Here is a 16,836-nt window from a genome sequence, read left to right on the forward strand (position 1 = left end):
CATGATTGTGGACTACAGGAAAAGGAGGACTGAGCACGCCCCCATTCTCATCGACGGGGCTGCAGTGGTACAGGTTCAGAGCTTCAAGTTCCTTGGTGTCCACATCACCAACAAACTAACATGGTCCAAGCACACCAAGACAGTCGTGCAGCGAGCACGACAAAATCTATTCCCCCTCAGAAGACTGAAAATATTTGGCATGGGTCCTGAGATCCGCAAAAGGTTCGACAGCTGCACCATCGAGAGCATCCTGACTGGTTGCATCACTGCCTGGTATGACAACTGCTCGGCCTCCGACCACAAGGCACTACAGAGGGTAGTATGTACGGCTCAGCTTCCTGCCATCCAGGAACTCTATATCGGGCTGTGTCAGAGGAAGGCACTAAAAATTGTCAAAAACTCCAGCCACCCTAGTCATAGACTCTTCTCTCTGCTACAGCATGGCAAGCGGTACCAGAGCACCAAGTCTAGGTCCAAGAGGCTTCTAAACAGCTTCTACCCACAAGCCTTAAGACTCCTGAACATCTAGTCAAATGGCTACCCAGACTATTTGTATTGCCCTCCCACCCTCCACACCACACCACTGCCACTCTCTGTTGTCATCTATGCATAGTCACTTTAATAACTCTACCTACATGTACATACCACCTCAACTAACCGGTGCCCCCACACATTGACTCTGTACTGGCACCTCCCTGTATATATTGTTATTTTAATTACTTTAATTACTTGTTACTTTTATCTCTTATTCTTATCCATATTTTTTGGGGAAACTGCACTGTTGGTTAGGGGCTTGTAAGTAAGCATTTCACTTTTTGTATTCGGCGCATGTGACTAATACAATTTGATTTGATTTGATTTGATAGATACGAGCCGTAAGTGGAGCAGTGGAGGGATTCTTTCATTTCCCATAACGATGCTTATACATGCTGAAATAATACTAGTTGTAAAGAAAATGTTCATTAAATAAATGTGTCAGTGCACACTCCACAGGACGTAACTGCTTTAATCTGCGGCCATTAAGATGCTCAGATTTACAGTTCAGAGGACTCCTCATTTGCCAGATAGCCTATTAAACCAGATGAGTCTCACAAACTGGAGATGAGGGTGAGAGGACAGCACGCCTCAACTAGGGAGACGCACAGTTAAAGGAGATGTTATGTGTGAGTGTTTCTATCCTGAACAAAAATATAAACATGTAAAGTGTTGGTCCTATGTTTCATGAGCTGAAATAAAACATCCCAGAAATGAACTAACAAAAAGCTTGTCTCTCAAATGTTGTGCACAAATTTGTTTATATCCCTGTGAGTGAGCATTTCTCCTTTGCCAAGATAATCCATCCACCTGGTGTTGCATATCAAGAAGCTGAATAAACAGCATGATCATTACACAGGTGCACCTTATGCTGGGGACAATAAAAGGCCACTTTAAAATGTGCAGTTTTGTTACACAACACAATGCCACAGATGTCTCAAGTTTTGAGGGAGCTTGCAATTGGCTAAGCCTGTATGAAGGGTAGACAATGATAGATATATATAATTTTTCAAATTAGTGTGGACGAATCTAGTTGGACTGTGTGGGCAGAGTGGGGATTGTTTTGCATCTCCATGGATGTATAGAGTGTATGTTATGGTGGATGTGGCTCGTACCCTCCTCCTTCATAGTGCTCGTTGGGGTAGTGGTCCATCTCGGTGCCAGGGAGAGGGTGTAGAGGGGGAGGGGGCAGGGCCACGTTGGCCCAGCTGGAGCCGTTTGTCTTGGTGGGTTTGGTGCCAACCTTGGCCTTCTTCTTCTTGCCTCCCTTACCAACTATGGACAGCAGAGATGGAGCGAGTTAGAGAGATTGACTCAGACAACATGAAGAATTCAATTACAAAAAATCTATAAAACCATACAACATGGGTGGCTATCTGCAGTATTCACGGTCAGTCTAACAAGCAGATATTGCCAACAGAAATCGACTGAACATATAAAACTGAACATTCCTTAATTTGAAACAGGTCATTTCAACACCTCCTTCTAAAAGTCATCCACATTCTCTAACAAACAGCTTCAACGAGCTGTGCCTGTCAGCAGCCTCATACAGAAGAACCTCAAGGCCAACTACTGAAAAGCGTGCTTCCATTGATTGATTTGCTGAAAGGCCTCAAATCTCCATAGAAACTGTGAGAGTGCAGCAGTAAAGAAGTAGAGGGTGGACCCCGGTCCTCCAGCCATCCCTCAGTGTCCCCATCTCACTACAGGTGTGAGTCCACAATGAAATATCTCACTACAGGTGTGAGTCCACAATGAAATATCTCACTACAGGTGTGAGTCCACAATGAAATATCTCACTACAGGTATGAGTCCACAATGAAATATCTCACTACAGGTGTGAGTCCACAATGAAATATCTCACTACAGGTGTGAGTCCACAATGAAATATCTCACTACAGGTGTGAGTCCACAATGAAATATCTCACTACAGGTGTGAGTCCACAATGAAATATCTCACTACAGGTGTGAGTCCACAATGAAATATCTCACTACAGGTGTGAGTCCACAATGAAATATCTCACTACAGGTGTGAGTCCACAATGAAATATCTTACTAGAGGTGTGGGTCCACAATGAAATATCTTACTAGAGGTGTGGGTTCACAATGAAATATCTTACTAGAGGTGTGAGTCCACAATGAAATATCTCACTACAGGTGTGAGTCCACAATGAAATAGCTCACTACAGGTGTGAGTCCACAATGAAATATCTCACTACAGGTGTGAGTCCACAATGAAATATCTTACTAGAGGTGTGGGTCCACAATGAAATATCTTACTAGAGGTGTGGGTTCACAATGAAATATCTTACTAGAGGTGTGAGTCCACAATTAATATCTCACTACAGGTGTGGGTCCACAATGAAATATCTCACTACAGGTGTGAGTCCACAATGAAATATCTTACTAGAGGTGTGGGTCCACAATGAAATATCTTACTAGAGGTGTGGGTTCACAATTAAATATCTTACTAGAGGTGTGAGTCCACAATTAATATCTCACTACAGGTGTGAGTCCACAATTAATATCTCACTACAGGTGTGGGTCCACAATGAAATATCTCACTACAGGTGTGGGTCCACAATGAAATATCTTACTACAGGTGTGAGTCCACAATGAAATATCTCACTACAGGTGTGAGTCCTCAATGAAATATCTCACTACAGGTGTGGGTCCACAATGAAATATCTTACTAGAGGTGTGGGTTCACAATGAAATATCTTACTAGAGGTGTGAGTCCACAATTAATATCTCACTACAGGTGTGAGTCCACAATGAAATATCTCACTACAGGTGTGGGTCCACAATGAAATATCTCACTACAGGTGTGAGTCCACAATGAAATATCTCACTACAGGTGTGAGTCCACAATTAATATCTCACTACAGGTGTGAGTCCACAATGAAATATCTCACTACAGGTGTGAGTCCACAATGAAATATCTCACTACAGGTGTGAGTCCACAATGAAATATCTCACTACAGGTGTGAGTCCACAATGAAATATCTTACTAGAGGTGTGGGTCCACAATGAAATATCTCACTAGAGGTGTGAGTCCACAATTAATATCTCACTAGAGGTGTGAGTCCACAATGAAATATCTCACTAGAGGTGTGAGTTCACAATGAAATATCTCACTACAGGTGTGGGTCCACAATGAAATATCTCACTAGAGGTGTGAGTCCACAATTAATATCTCACTAGAGGTGTGAGTTCACAATGAAATATCTCACTAAAGGTGTGAGTCCACAATGAAATATCTCACTACAGGTGTGAGTCCACAATGAAATATCTCACTACAGGTGTGAGTCCACAATGAAATATCTCACTACAGGTGTGGGTCCACAATGAAATATCTCACTACAGGTGTGAGTCCACAATGAAATATCTCACTACAGGTGTGGGTCCACAATGAAATATCTCACTACAGGTGTGAGTCCACAATGAAATATCTTACTAGAGGTGTGGGTCCACAATGAAATATCTCACTAGAGGTGTGAGTCCACAATTAATATCTCACTAGAGGTGTGAGTCCACAATGAAATATCGCACTAGAGGTGTGAGTTCACAATGAAATATCTCACTACAGGTGTGGGTCCACAATGAAATATCTCACTAGAGGTGTGAGTCCACAATGAAATATCTTACTAGAGGTGTGGGTCCACAATGAAATATCTTACTAGAGGTGTGAGTCCACAATGATATATCTCACTGGAAGTGTGGGTCCACAATGAAATATCTTACTAGAGGTGTGGGTCCACAATGAAATATTTCACTTCAGAACATCATCATAATGAATGGGTTGGTGGCGTCTGTGTGGCAAAAATGTTGATTTGAATACGCCAGAGAGAGAGAAAGAGAGAGCTCCCATCCCCATCTATTTCACCTCACACCCTTCGTAGACTGGATTCTCCATCTTTATGAATCTGCCATCCAGGCCTAGGCCTTGGGTTGATATGATTTGGTGAATGTGGTGGTGGGGGGGACTGTCTCAGAGGGGATCTTTGACATCTAAAGCCCACTGTTATCTTTCTCAGTTGTCCTCACGCCTCAGATCACTTGTTATAGAGAGGAAAAGGCTGCAGGCTATTTTTGCTGTGGTGCGTCTGTGCTTTTCACTACATAGAGGACATATGAGCATGAGACCCCTATATAGAGGACATTAACATGAGACCCTTATATAGAGGACATTAACATGAGACCCCTATATAGAGGACATGAACATGAGTCCCCTATATAGAGGACATTAACATGAGACCCCTACATAGAGGACATGAACATGAGACCCCTATATACAGGACATTAACATGAGTCCCCTATAGAGAGGACATTAACACGAGTCCCCTATATAGAGGACATGAACATGAGTCCCCTATATAGAGGACATTAACACGAGACCCCTATATAGAGGACATTAACATGAGACCCCTATATAGAGGACATTAACATGAGACCCCTATATAGAGGACATTAACATGAGACCCCTACATAGAGGACATGAACATGAGACCCCTATATACAGGACATTAACATGAGTCCCCTATAGAGAGGACATTAACACGAGTCCCCTATATAGAGGACATGAACATGAGTCCCCTATATAGAGGACATTAACACGAGATCCCTATATAGAGGACATTAACATGAGACCCCTATATAGAGGACATTAACATGAGACCCCTATATAGAGGACATGAACATGAGACCCCTATATAGAGGACATGAACATGAGTCCCCTATATAGAGGACATGAACATGAGACCCCTATATACAGGACATTAACATGAGTCCCCTATATAGATGACATTGACATGAGTCCCCTATATAGAGGACATTAACATGAGTCCCCTATATAGAGGACATGAACATGAGTCCCCTATATAGAGGACATTAACATGAGACCCCTATATAGAGGACATTAACATGAGACCCCTATATAGAGGACATGAACATGAGACCCCTATATAGAGGACATGAACATGAGTCCCCTATATAGAGGACATGAACATGAGACCCCTATATAGAGGACATGAACATGAGACCCCTATATAGAGGTCATTAACATGAGACCCCTATATAGAGGACATGAACATGAGACCCCTATATACAGGACATTAACATGAGTCCCCTATATAGAGGACATTAACATGAGGCCCCTATATAGAGGACATGAACATGAGACCCCTATATACAGGACATTAACATGAGTCCCCTATATAGAGGACATTAACATGAGACCCCTATATAGAGGACATTAACATGAGACCCCTATATAGAGGACATGAACATGAGACCCCTATATACAGGACATTAACATGAGTCCCCTATATAGAGGACATTAACATGAGTCCCCTATATAGAGGACATTAACACGAGACCCCTATATAGAGGACATGAACATGAGACCCCTATATAGAGGACATTAACATGAGTTCCCTATATACAGGACATTAACATGAGTCCCCTATATAGAGGACATGAACATGAGACCCCTATATAGAGGACATGAACATGAGACCCCTATATAGAGGACATGAGCATGAGTCCCCTATATAGAGGACATTAACATGAGTCCCCTATATACAGGACATTAACATGAGACCCCTATATAGAGGACATTAACATGAGTCCCCTATATAGAGGACATTAACATGGGTCCCCTATATAGAGGACATTAACATGAGACCCCTATATAGAGGACATTAACATGAGACCCCTATATAGAGGTCATTAACATGAGCCCCCTATAAAGAGGACATGAACTTGAGACCCCTATATAGAGGACATCAACATGAGCCCCCTATATAGAGGACATGAACTTGAGACCCCTATATAGAGGACATTAACATGAGTCCCCTATATAGAGGACATTAACATGAGAACCCTACATAGTAGACATATGAGAATTAGTCTTTTGTCTGATCATTTCCAAACTGTCCTTGAAATGGAAGATATATCTGTAACCATAGCATGTGTGTGTAACGGCTTTCTTCCTGGGATGAAGGAGAGGACCAAAATGCAGCGCAGTTAGTGTTCAACATGTTTAATTAAACAATAAACGATCAACATTAACAAATAACAAAATAACAAAACGTGAAAGCCGAGACAGTCCTATCTGGTGCAGAACACAAACACAGAGACAGGAAACAACCACCCACAATCCCCAACACAAAACAAGCCACCTTTATATGAATCTCAATCAGGGACAACGATTGACAGCTGTCTCTGATTGAGAATCATATTAGGCTGAACACAGAAACAGACGAAGTAGACACACAACATAGAATGCCCACCCAGCTCACGTCCTGACCAACACTTAACAAGCAAAACACATAAGAACTCTGGTCAGGACGTTACAGTGTGTGTGTGTGTGTAGGTGTTCTATGAACATTGCATGTGTGTCTGAGGTCTGAGAGTACTGGGAGGTGAATCGAGAGTCCTTTCTATGAATTTACACTTTCAGTCTGCCAATGGACACCTCACATCTCAATCCAGAAAATACTCCCCAGTTGATGTTGTCAGCCACACATACAAGGTAGTGGAAACCATCCCTGGAGGCCTCTTGTGTACATGTGTACCTGTCATCTGTTGGTTAAGCCTCACTGCCAAAGGCCTGTAATCACGTTGCTCAGAGCCACAAAAAAAAAAAAATTCAGGGAACCCTGCATCTTGTGCCATGCAACACCATGTAATCTAATAGACGGTCCAGACTAGGACATGGCTATAAACTAGCTAAATGTCATCAAATAATACCTTTCAACAACACTCAGGGATATTTGGGGAAATGAATCTCTATGATCCAGTAAGGATGACATCAGAAACAGAGAAAATACAGCATATTGCTTTAGCAGTAAATGGAGAATTGTGTTATTTGAACATTTTCTCTATAAGATTTTAGTTGTTACAGGGCAGAAATGTTCCTGTCAAAGATGATTGGATTGCAACAATGTTGCAGCAGAACATGAGAGAGAGGTTAGTACTGGGAGGGGGATAGTCTGATAAAGACTGGGAGTAGTAAAATAACAACAGTAAGCCCAAGGTAGAAAGTATAGTCAAAGTAATTTGGTTTCCTAATCGTTCCTCTGGGCGACACTCAACTTTTCCCAATAAATGGTGATCTGGCGTGATTGCTCAATCAACCCGATTCCCTCCTCACCGGAGCAGGCATCAATACTGTAAATGAGCCTCTGCCATGGAGGGAAGGACGGCTAGAAACTACACAGGAAGTACACAGCAGACCCATTTTCTTGCTGACAAACACAGGGCCTGTCTTCAAAAGGATCTACCACTATATTTAGATGTGGAGCTGGGTATTTATACCGCCTGGTTTGGGCGCTCCCTCCCAGTCTATAACTGTGGGGCCAAGCGGAGGTCTTGAACTGTCTCTGTGTTTATTTAGTGCCTCAGCGCTGAGTGAGAGACACAGGCAGAGCTTCAGAAAGGAGAGTCCAGAAGAAAGGACTCCACATCCAGATTTAAACACATGGCACTGAGCGAATAGATCAGACAGGATTTTCAGGGAAGTACCTTCTTAGAATACTTGAATACCACTGTATTATGGGCTTATAATAACAGTAGAGAGGAAAGTCTATATGAGATTGGACACATGGGGGAATACCCTGCTGGACAGATAACTAGCAAGTGTGCCTATTTGTGAAATCATTCCAATGTGTTTGGTATGTGGGTGGATGATGCAGCAGACTAGATCATCAAAACTGAGCCACCTACAGCCCTGAGCCATGAAGCTCATTAGGACTGGGGCAGTCTAAAGTTGGAGGAGAGGGGGGAAGTAGAGATGGAGGACACCACTCTAAGAACAGTGAGAACATAACCCTTCTCCTGGGTTCCAGAATGAGATAATACAGGGATCATGGAGCTCACTAGCTAGTACCTCTCCTCCTCACTCCTATCCTGCTCTCCACCTCTCCTGCTCTCCTCCTCTCTCCTCTCCTGCTCTCCACCTCTCCTGCTCTCCTCCTCTCGTGCTCTCCTCCCCTCCTCCTCTCCTGCTCTCCTCCTCTCCTCTCCTGCTCTCCACCTCTCCTGCTCTCCTCCTCTCCTCTCCTCCTCTCCTCTCCTCCAGTAGTGTAGATGTTAATGAGCAACACCACCACATCCCCAGTGGAGACCCACGCTACCCTGAAAGCTGCTCTATTTCTGTTCCTCTTCATCTGGTTCCTATCTCAGACCTAACGTTCATTATTTCCTCCCCCAGCTCCTTGAAGCGAGGCACTGTGCTGCTCTTTTCACTTCGTTCCTTTTCAAACGTCTACTTTTTCATCAGTTGACTTCAAAACAGGAAATGCAGTAAAGTTCCCTTCATTGCCATCCAAACTCTGGCCATTGAAGTTCTTTACCTATAATACGTTATTCTGTCAGAACTCTGCTGTGTATTCCGTTATGGTTTAGTCCTCGTAGAGAAACATTGCGTCGTATAGAGAGATAAGCCACAGATGGATAGAGATAAATTAGATAAATGCATATTTAATAGGATGCTGTTTCACTTCAACCAGGGCCTCTTATTAAACCAGTGTGTATAGCATGCCTCACAGTACACAATACATCTCTGGGATGATATTATTTCTTGAGGTCTACCACGGAGGGGGAAGTGCATAGGTACAGTCCCAATTGAATTCCTATACAGGTGAATTTAATTAGTAGGACCAATATGCTCTAAATCCCTGACATTTCAAGGAAAGATACCCTGAGGCTACCAAACGAAATACACATGTTAGCTTAACATAATCAAGGGCTTCTTGTCCCCTGGCCTCTCTGTGTTGATGCAAAATGAGCCTCTATCTGCATTTCTCATATGAGCACTACAGAATGCATCTCTCTCTCTCTCTCCTTCTTTCCTTCGATATATACACTATTGTTCAAAAGTTTGAGGTCACTTAGAAATGGTTTGTTTTTGAAGGAAAAGGAAATGTTTTGTCCATTAAAATAACATCAAATCGATCAGAAATACAGTGTAAACATTGTTAATATTGTAAAAATATTTTAAAATTATAAACTTGGATTAGCTAACACAACGTGCCATTGGAACACAGGAGTGATGGTTGCTGATAATGGGCCTCTGTACGCCTATGTAGATATTCCGTAAAAAATCAGTTTCCAGCATTTACAACATTAACATTGTATACACCGTATTTCTGATCAATTTGATGTTATTTTAATGGACAAAAAATGACCCTTTCTTTCAAACACAATGCCATTTCTAAGTGACCCCAAACTTTTGGACAATAGTGTATATCCGGTTGTTTTGAAACGGGTGCCATTCCTCTCCTGTGCCATCTCTTCCTCTCTACCTCCAGCAGAGTGACTGACCTGCCTGGGGTCTATGGGATGCCTGTGTCTATGTCAGGTGGAAGACATGACCACTCCAGACTGCCTCTTCTCTCCAGCCTAATGTCTGCCAGCCATTGCATTGGATTAGAGATCAGATAGGAGGGTAGGGGAGGGGAGGTAGAGAGGAGGGCTGCCTCTGTGCCCTATAAAATTTTACTGTGGTCAGGTACCATTAGAAGAAGAGGGAAAATGGGAGACATTCTCACCATTTTAGTCAGCCAAGCATCTCAGATGGTGTGTGTGTGTGTGTGTGTGTGCGCACGCGCGCGTGTGTGTGTGTGTGCGTGCGTGCGTGTGTGTGTGGTCTCACAATGCACCACTCCAACTGTCTGAAGGAGTCCCGTTGCCCAAATTCTCATCTGCTCTCAAGCTCCTGGTGAGAGACAAAGCCTGTCACAAGGCCCAGCCGTGATGGAGTAAAGCCCAGCTAGGAAGCCTGGAGCCCTGTTCTATTAGTATAAATCCTCACTTTCTCTCTTTAAAGGGAAGATTAGAGCTTGTTTCTAATCTAATCTGGAGGACAAAGCACTTCACTGCATGTAAATAGAGTATTGCTGCTGCACATAACGTTACATCATCTAGACCGCACATTGACAATGTGGTTGATGTCAGCGATCAACGCCGGCCTGTAAATGCGTGCATCGTTTATTCGTTGTGAGTATTAGCAGTGGGAGCAAAGTAACAGTGGTGAGGAGGAGGAGCGGGTTAATAAAGACAGACGTTGGGTTTTGCACATGCAAAAGAGATCCATAAAGCAATTAACAACTCAATCACTGATACAGTCGTTTAAATGGCAGTCCTTGAGTTATCCCAGAATGTTGGAGTAGGAAGACCAATCACATCCCTGCCTGCCACATCAGAAACCAACCTGATAGGCTGCCGCTTCGATCTGAGCTGTTGTGAGAGCTGGTGGTGCTGAAATCTTGTGATTGGTTGTGTGGCATTCTATTAGACAATCCCTCGGCCAATCGGTAGTCAGGAATGAAAAGGAGTGCTAGTGGGGTTAAAGGGTAAAAATATACAGTGGCATCAGGTGATTGGCTGAAGCACATGCAGAACATGCAGTTAGATCAGCAGGCAAGCAGTGAACATTCTCCACTCATACACACCTCTTCTAGTCAGCCATCTTGACATTTGTTCTCTCTCTCTCTCTCTCGCTCTCTCACTCTCTCTCTCTCTCTATATATTTCTCTCTATTTCTCTCTCTCTCTCTCTCTCTCTATTTTTCTCTCTTTCTGCCTCTCTCACATTAATCACTCACTCACCCACTTTCTCACTCACCCACCCACCACCCACCACCCACTCACGGTCACATTCACTCAGTGAAACATTTAGCCTTTGTTTGTGACGCATCTTTTATTTTATATATATATATAAAGTTTTTGACTTTGACCCCAAAAAATATGAGGAAACAAATATTTTGGAAGAAAGCCAAGTGATTATCCATTCATGAGATGGGAGAGATAAATCCACTTGTAGCAGCTGCAACTTATTTAATGTAGCATTGCTTTGAGATACAATCAATTGTTACTTTTAAAATAATGCAAGACAGCAAAGGATCGGAAATTGAGTTACATTATGAGCACAAACAATATACTGAATCTACTTTAAACCTCTAGAGAATGAGACCATGAATATATCGAAAGAGTCTCAGAAAACTCATTAGTCCTGAAACAGGAATCTCCACAAGGCTTTCAGAAAAGTACTCTATCAAATCCATTATAATTAAGTTGGATTATTTTCTTAAATATTAGTTGTGCTAAAGAGGATAGGCAATTAGTTAGAACAGAGGAAGTAACATAATCCAAAATTGGAGAAAATGGATGCTTTAGTCAGCTCCCTGGCCCTTCATCAGGTGTTTATTTAACCTTGGAAAGTGACCAAGACTGAATGGCAGCAAGGGGAAAATGAGTCCTTAAAATAGAATCAGGCGGTCACGGACAGTGGAGCTGGAATGGGCTGCAGAGACAGATTGTGAGTATTAAAGTCTAAACTACTGTCAGGGCACAGTAAACCCATGGCTTATAAACAGGGGTGAACTGGGGTATCATATGAAACACTCCATACTGACTCAGCAGTGATTTGTACTGGGGTCATACACTCACAGTAGGAGAAGTGAGGCCATGATGGTTAAGGCTAATATTGTCATGTATCATAGGGCTGTGTTGAGTTGAGTTAGGATTTCGCATGGCAGGGAAATATGAGAAGTCTCACCTTCTGTATGACATGTGCACACACACACACACACACACTCCCTTCCAACACACACACACACTCCCTTCCAACACACACACACACACACACACACACACACACACACACACACACACACACACACACACACACACACACACACACACACACACACACACACACACACACACACACACTCCCTTCCAACACACGCACACACACACACTCCCTTCCAACACGCACACGCACGCACACACACACACACACACACACTCCCTTCACACACACACTCCCTTCCAACGCACACTCCCTTCCAACACACACACACACACACACACACACACACACACACACACACACACACACACACACACACACACACACACACACACACACACACACACACACACACACACACACACACACACACACACACACACACACACACACACACACACACACACTCCATCCCACTCACTGTTGTTGCAGGAGTTCTTGTCGGGCAGGGAGTACCCCAGGTTGGCCATTTCCTGTTTGGCCTGGATGGAGGCCTTCCACTGGGCCTCGGGGAGGTCCACAGCCAGCTCATGGATGCTACTGGAGTGAAGGATCTGTGTGGTGGCATAGGGGGTGGCTCCCTGGGAGCCCTGGCTGGGGCTGTTGTAGTTAGCCTTGGTGGTGAAGTCTATACTGCTATAGATGGCTCCGTCAGACAGCATGGTGCCGGACTTATCCCCATTACTACTGGTGTCTGGAGGAGACACAGGGAGAGAGAATAGGGGTCAGTTTAGAAGACTGTGGTTTGGGCTTCAATGACAAATACTGTGTGAAAATCAACTATAATTGTATTTGAATAGAAAATAGAAAGGTAAAGTGATGTTTAGAGTCATTGATGAACAAGGCGGCTCTTCAAGATAGATTATGAGTGGATCGGTGTCTATGTGGAGCGGTGTCTATGTCTAACTATGAATCAGATCAGAGTGACCCTGGGTTCAGTCAGGAACAGTCCCAGGGGTGTGAGGGATTTACCCTGAGCATCTCAACGCTTTGACATCAACTCAGCTCTTAACATCCAGTTTAACATATTCATCTTATTGAAAAATCCATCCCCACTTATTCATGCATTCAAATTCCAGCGGCTGACTTCACAACCTTGGGCCTCTCTCTCTCTGTCGCTCCCCCTCTCTCCCTCCCCCCAACCTCTCTCTCTCTCCCTCCCTTCTCTCTCTCTCTCTCGCTCCCCCTCTCTCCCTCCCCCCAACCTCTCTCTCTCTCCCTCCCTTCTCTCTCTCTCTCTCGCTCCCCACTCCCTCCCCCCAACCTCTCTCTCTCTCCCTCCCTTCTCTCTCTCTCTCTCGCTCCCCACTCCCTCCCCCCAACCTCTCTCTCTCTCCCTCCCTTCTCTCTCTCTCTCTCTCTCGCTCCCCCCAACCTCTCTCTCTCTCCCTCCCGCTCCCCCTCTCTCCCTCCCCCAACCTCTCTCTCTCTCGCTCCCCTCTCCCTCCCCCCAACCTCTCTCTCTCTCCCTCACTTCTCTCTCTCTCTCTCACTCCCCCTCTCTCCCTCCCCCAACCTCTCTATCCCTCCCTTCTCTCTCTCTCTCGCTCCCCCTCTCTCTCTCCCTCCCCCAACCTCTCTCTCTCTCCCTCCCTTCTCTCTCTCTCTCTCCCCCATCTCTCTCCCTCTCTTCTGAGCCTGCTTCTTTCCCTCTCTGTTTTCCTGTCTCTCTCCTCCCTTTGTTGCTGCCAATGAGGGATAATGGTGCCACTCTGCATGGGTGTGTGTGTGTGTGTGAGTGAGTGAGCCCAGCCCCTCAGTAGTACTGTAGGGTTTGAGCGCCCAGTGAAGGGGAGATGATGTAGAGCCACAGCAGAAGAGTCCGCAGTCAAGCTGGCCCTGTCCTTCACGACTGGCTGCCCGGGACCATCTTTTCACATCCCCCCTTTCTCTCTCTATCTCTCTCTCTCCCCCCTCCCCCTCACTCTCTCCCTCCCTCCCCATTTCTGTCTCTCTCTCGCTCTCTATCTCTCTCTCTCCCCCCTCCCCCTCACTCTCTCGCTCCCTCCCTCCCCATTTCTCTGTCTCTCTCTCGCTCTCTATCTCTCTTTCTCCCCCTCCCCCTCACTCTCTTTCTCCCTCCCTCCCCATTTTTCTGTCTCTGTCTCTCTCTCTCTCTCTCTCTCTCTCTCTCTCTCTCTCTCTCTCTCTCTCTCTCTCCCCTTTCTAAATTCAATTCAATTCAAGGGGCTTTATTGGCATGGGAAACATATGTTAACATTGCCAAAGCAAGTTAGGTAGATAATATACAAAAGTGAAACAAACAATACAAATTTACAGTAAACGTTACACTCACAGAAGTTTCAAAAGAATAAAGACATTCCAAATGTCATATTAAGTATATATACAGTGTTGTAATGATGTGCAAATGGTTAAAGTCCAAAAGGGAAAATAAATAAGCATAAATATGAGTCGTATTTATAATGGTGTTTGTTCTTCACTGGTTGACCTTTTCTTGAGGCAACAGGTCACAAATCTTGCTGCAGTGATGTCACACTGTGGCATTTCACCCAGTAGATATGGGAGTTTATCAAAATCGTGTTTGTTTTCGAATTCTTTGTGGATCTGTGTTATCTGAGGGAAATATGTGTCTCTAATATGGTCATACATTGGGCAGGAGGTTAGGAAGTGCAGCTCAGTTTCCACCTCATTTTGTGGGCAATGTGCACATAGCCTGTCTTCTCTTGAGAGCCATGTCTGCCTACGCCGGCCTTTCTCAATAGCAAGGCTATGCTCACTGAGTCTGTACATAGTCAAAGCTTTCCTTAAGTTTGGGTCAGTCACATTGGTCAGGTACTCTGCCACTGTGGACTCTGTTTCTGTCTCTCTCGACTTCTCACCCTCCCCTCTCTCTCTTTCTTTCTCACCTACCCCCCCCCCCCCTCCCTCCCTCCCTCCCTCACCCCCCCCTCCCTTCATTGCCTCCATCTTGTCTCACATCCTCATCTCTGAGGCTGATGACACTACGCTGGACTGTTTGCCATTACTCAAGCGGTGACAGTGCCTATACCCTGCTGCTAGCGCGCTAGCTTCCCTCTGATGTGGTATGTAAATGTGTATCCAAAAACACTCATGCAATACGCATACAGGTTTACATCTTTGTGGGGCTGGTAGCTAGGAGGTGAGAGGAGGACATGATGAATCATCTGAGCTAGGGTACAGTACAGAAGAGCAGTAGAGGAGTCAGATCAGCAGATATCATCTCATACTATATCTACTATCGCTCCTCTCTCGCTTCTCTCTCCCCTACCTCTTCTCTCTCCTCTCTCTTTCTTCGCTCTCTCTCCTCTGTCTCGTCTCCCTCTTCTCTCTCCCCTACCTCTTCTCTCTCCCCTACCTCTTCTCTCTCCCTCTTATCTATTATATATCTCCTCTTTCTCCCTTCTATCTCTCCTCTCACTTATCTCTCCTCTCTCTTATCTCTCCTCTCTCTTATCTCTCCTGTCACTCTTTCTCAGTGCATGCTGGGAGTGTTTTGTAGTTGAGAGACCGTGTGGAGGGCTTTGTCCCTACTTATTTTCTTGATTCTTTCCTTGGTGTTTTCTTTCAATTTTTCTGTTAGTTTAGCGGTACCCACTGGTTTTGTTCAAAGTTAGGGAGGAAAAGGACAGAGTTTTAGTTTCCTAGGGTTTGAACGATGTGGTGTGCGCTATGGCTTCACAGCCTAGTGCGGAGGAGATGCTATCATTACGGCATGAATTCAGGTGTGTTCCTGAGAACAGAGTTAAGGTGGAGGAGGTTCTGCTCGCGGACGGTGAACGGGTAGGAGCTGAAATTATACATTCTGCATCCAGAATGAACAAAGCTGTGGATGTGTTCATGAAAAGAGTAAATTTAGTGGGAAAATAGTAAATTTGTAAGGGATGTGTTGCTGCCAATGTCTCCACTTTCGACTCCTTTGACAAGAGTGGTAGTTGTGAATCTGCCTCTGTTTATTATGGATGATCAAATCGTAAAGAGCTGAATCATTTTGGTACATTTTCTAGTGGTTTTCATATACTGTCGGCAGGTTTTCAGATGCCGTTAATCATTTTGTTTTTTTTCCAGAGGCAATTGTTCATGTTTCTGAATAACAATGAGCAACAGCTAAATGTGCATTTTAAAGTCAGGCACGGGGAGGGGCTGTACGCGGGGTTTGCCAGCACAAATAGTCTGTAGTGTTTTGAGTGTGGGAATTTGGGTCATAAAGGCCGAAGACAAGGTGAGCGCAAGTGGGGGAAATCGAGATCAATGTGCAGGGGGCCATGAGACACAGGCAGCAGAGGAAGGGTCTAGTCAGGTTATAGATGGTGGTATAGATAAGGCTGGGTCTAGTCAGGTTATAGACGGTGGTATAGATAAGGCTGGGTCTAGTCAGGTTATAGACGGTGGTATAGATAAGGCTGGGCCTAGTCAGGTTATAGATGGTGGTGTAGATAAGGCTGGGCCTAGAAAGGTTATAGATGGTGGTGTAGATGAGGCTGGGTCTAGTCAGGTTATAGATGGTGGTGTAGATAAGGCTTGGTCTAGTCAGATTATAGATGGTGGTGTAGATGAGGCTGGGTCTAGTCAGGTTATAGAAGGTGGTATAGATAATGCTGGGTCTAGTCAGGTTATAGATGGTGGTGTAGATAAGGCTGCGTCTAGTCAGGTTATAGACGGTGGTATAGATAAGGCTGGGTCTAGTCAGGTTATAGATGAGGGTGTAGATGAGGCTGGGTCTAG

At 44.5% G+C, this 16,836-nt stretch overlaps 1 protein-coding gene across 12 annotated transcripts in view; it reads right to left on the minus strand.

Annotated features, from left to right (window-relative positions):
* Positions 1-16,836, minus strand: part of robo2 (roundabout, axon guidance receptor, homolog 2 (Drosophila)) — a 768,110-nt gene that overhangs the window by 25,208 nt on the left and 726,066 nt on the right. For 8 of the 12 annotated variants that reach the window (XM_055896664.1, XM_055896669.1, XM_055896663.1 and 5 more), the window contains 3 exons: positions 12,554-12,826; positions 10,751-10,876; positions 1,650-1,809 (listed from right to left, as the gene is read on the minus strand). In XM_055896664.1, the coding sequence (XP_055752639.1) occupies positions 1,650-1,809; positions 10,751-10,876; positions 12,554-12,826 (559 nt within the window). The remainder of the gene's footprint in view (positions 1-1,649; positions 1,810-10,750; positions 10,877-12,553; positions 12,827-16,836) is intronic. The other 4 variants (XM_055896667.1, XM_055896674.1, XM_055896672.1 and 1 more) reach the window with 1 other exon arrangement.

This window comes from Salvelinus fontinalis, chromosome 33 (assembly GCF_029448725.1).
Source record: "Salvelinus fontinalis isolate EN_2023a chromosome 33, ASM2944872v1, whole genome shotgun sequence".
Lineage (NCBI taxonomy): Eukaryota > Metazoa > Chordata > Actinopteri > Salmoniformes > Salmonidae > Salvelinus > Salvelinus fontinalis.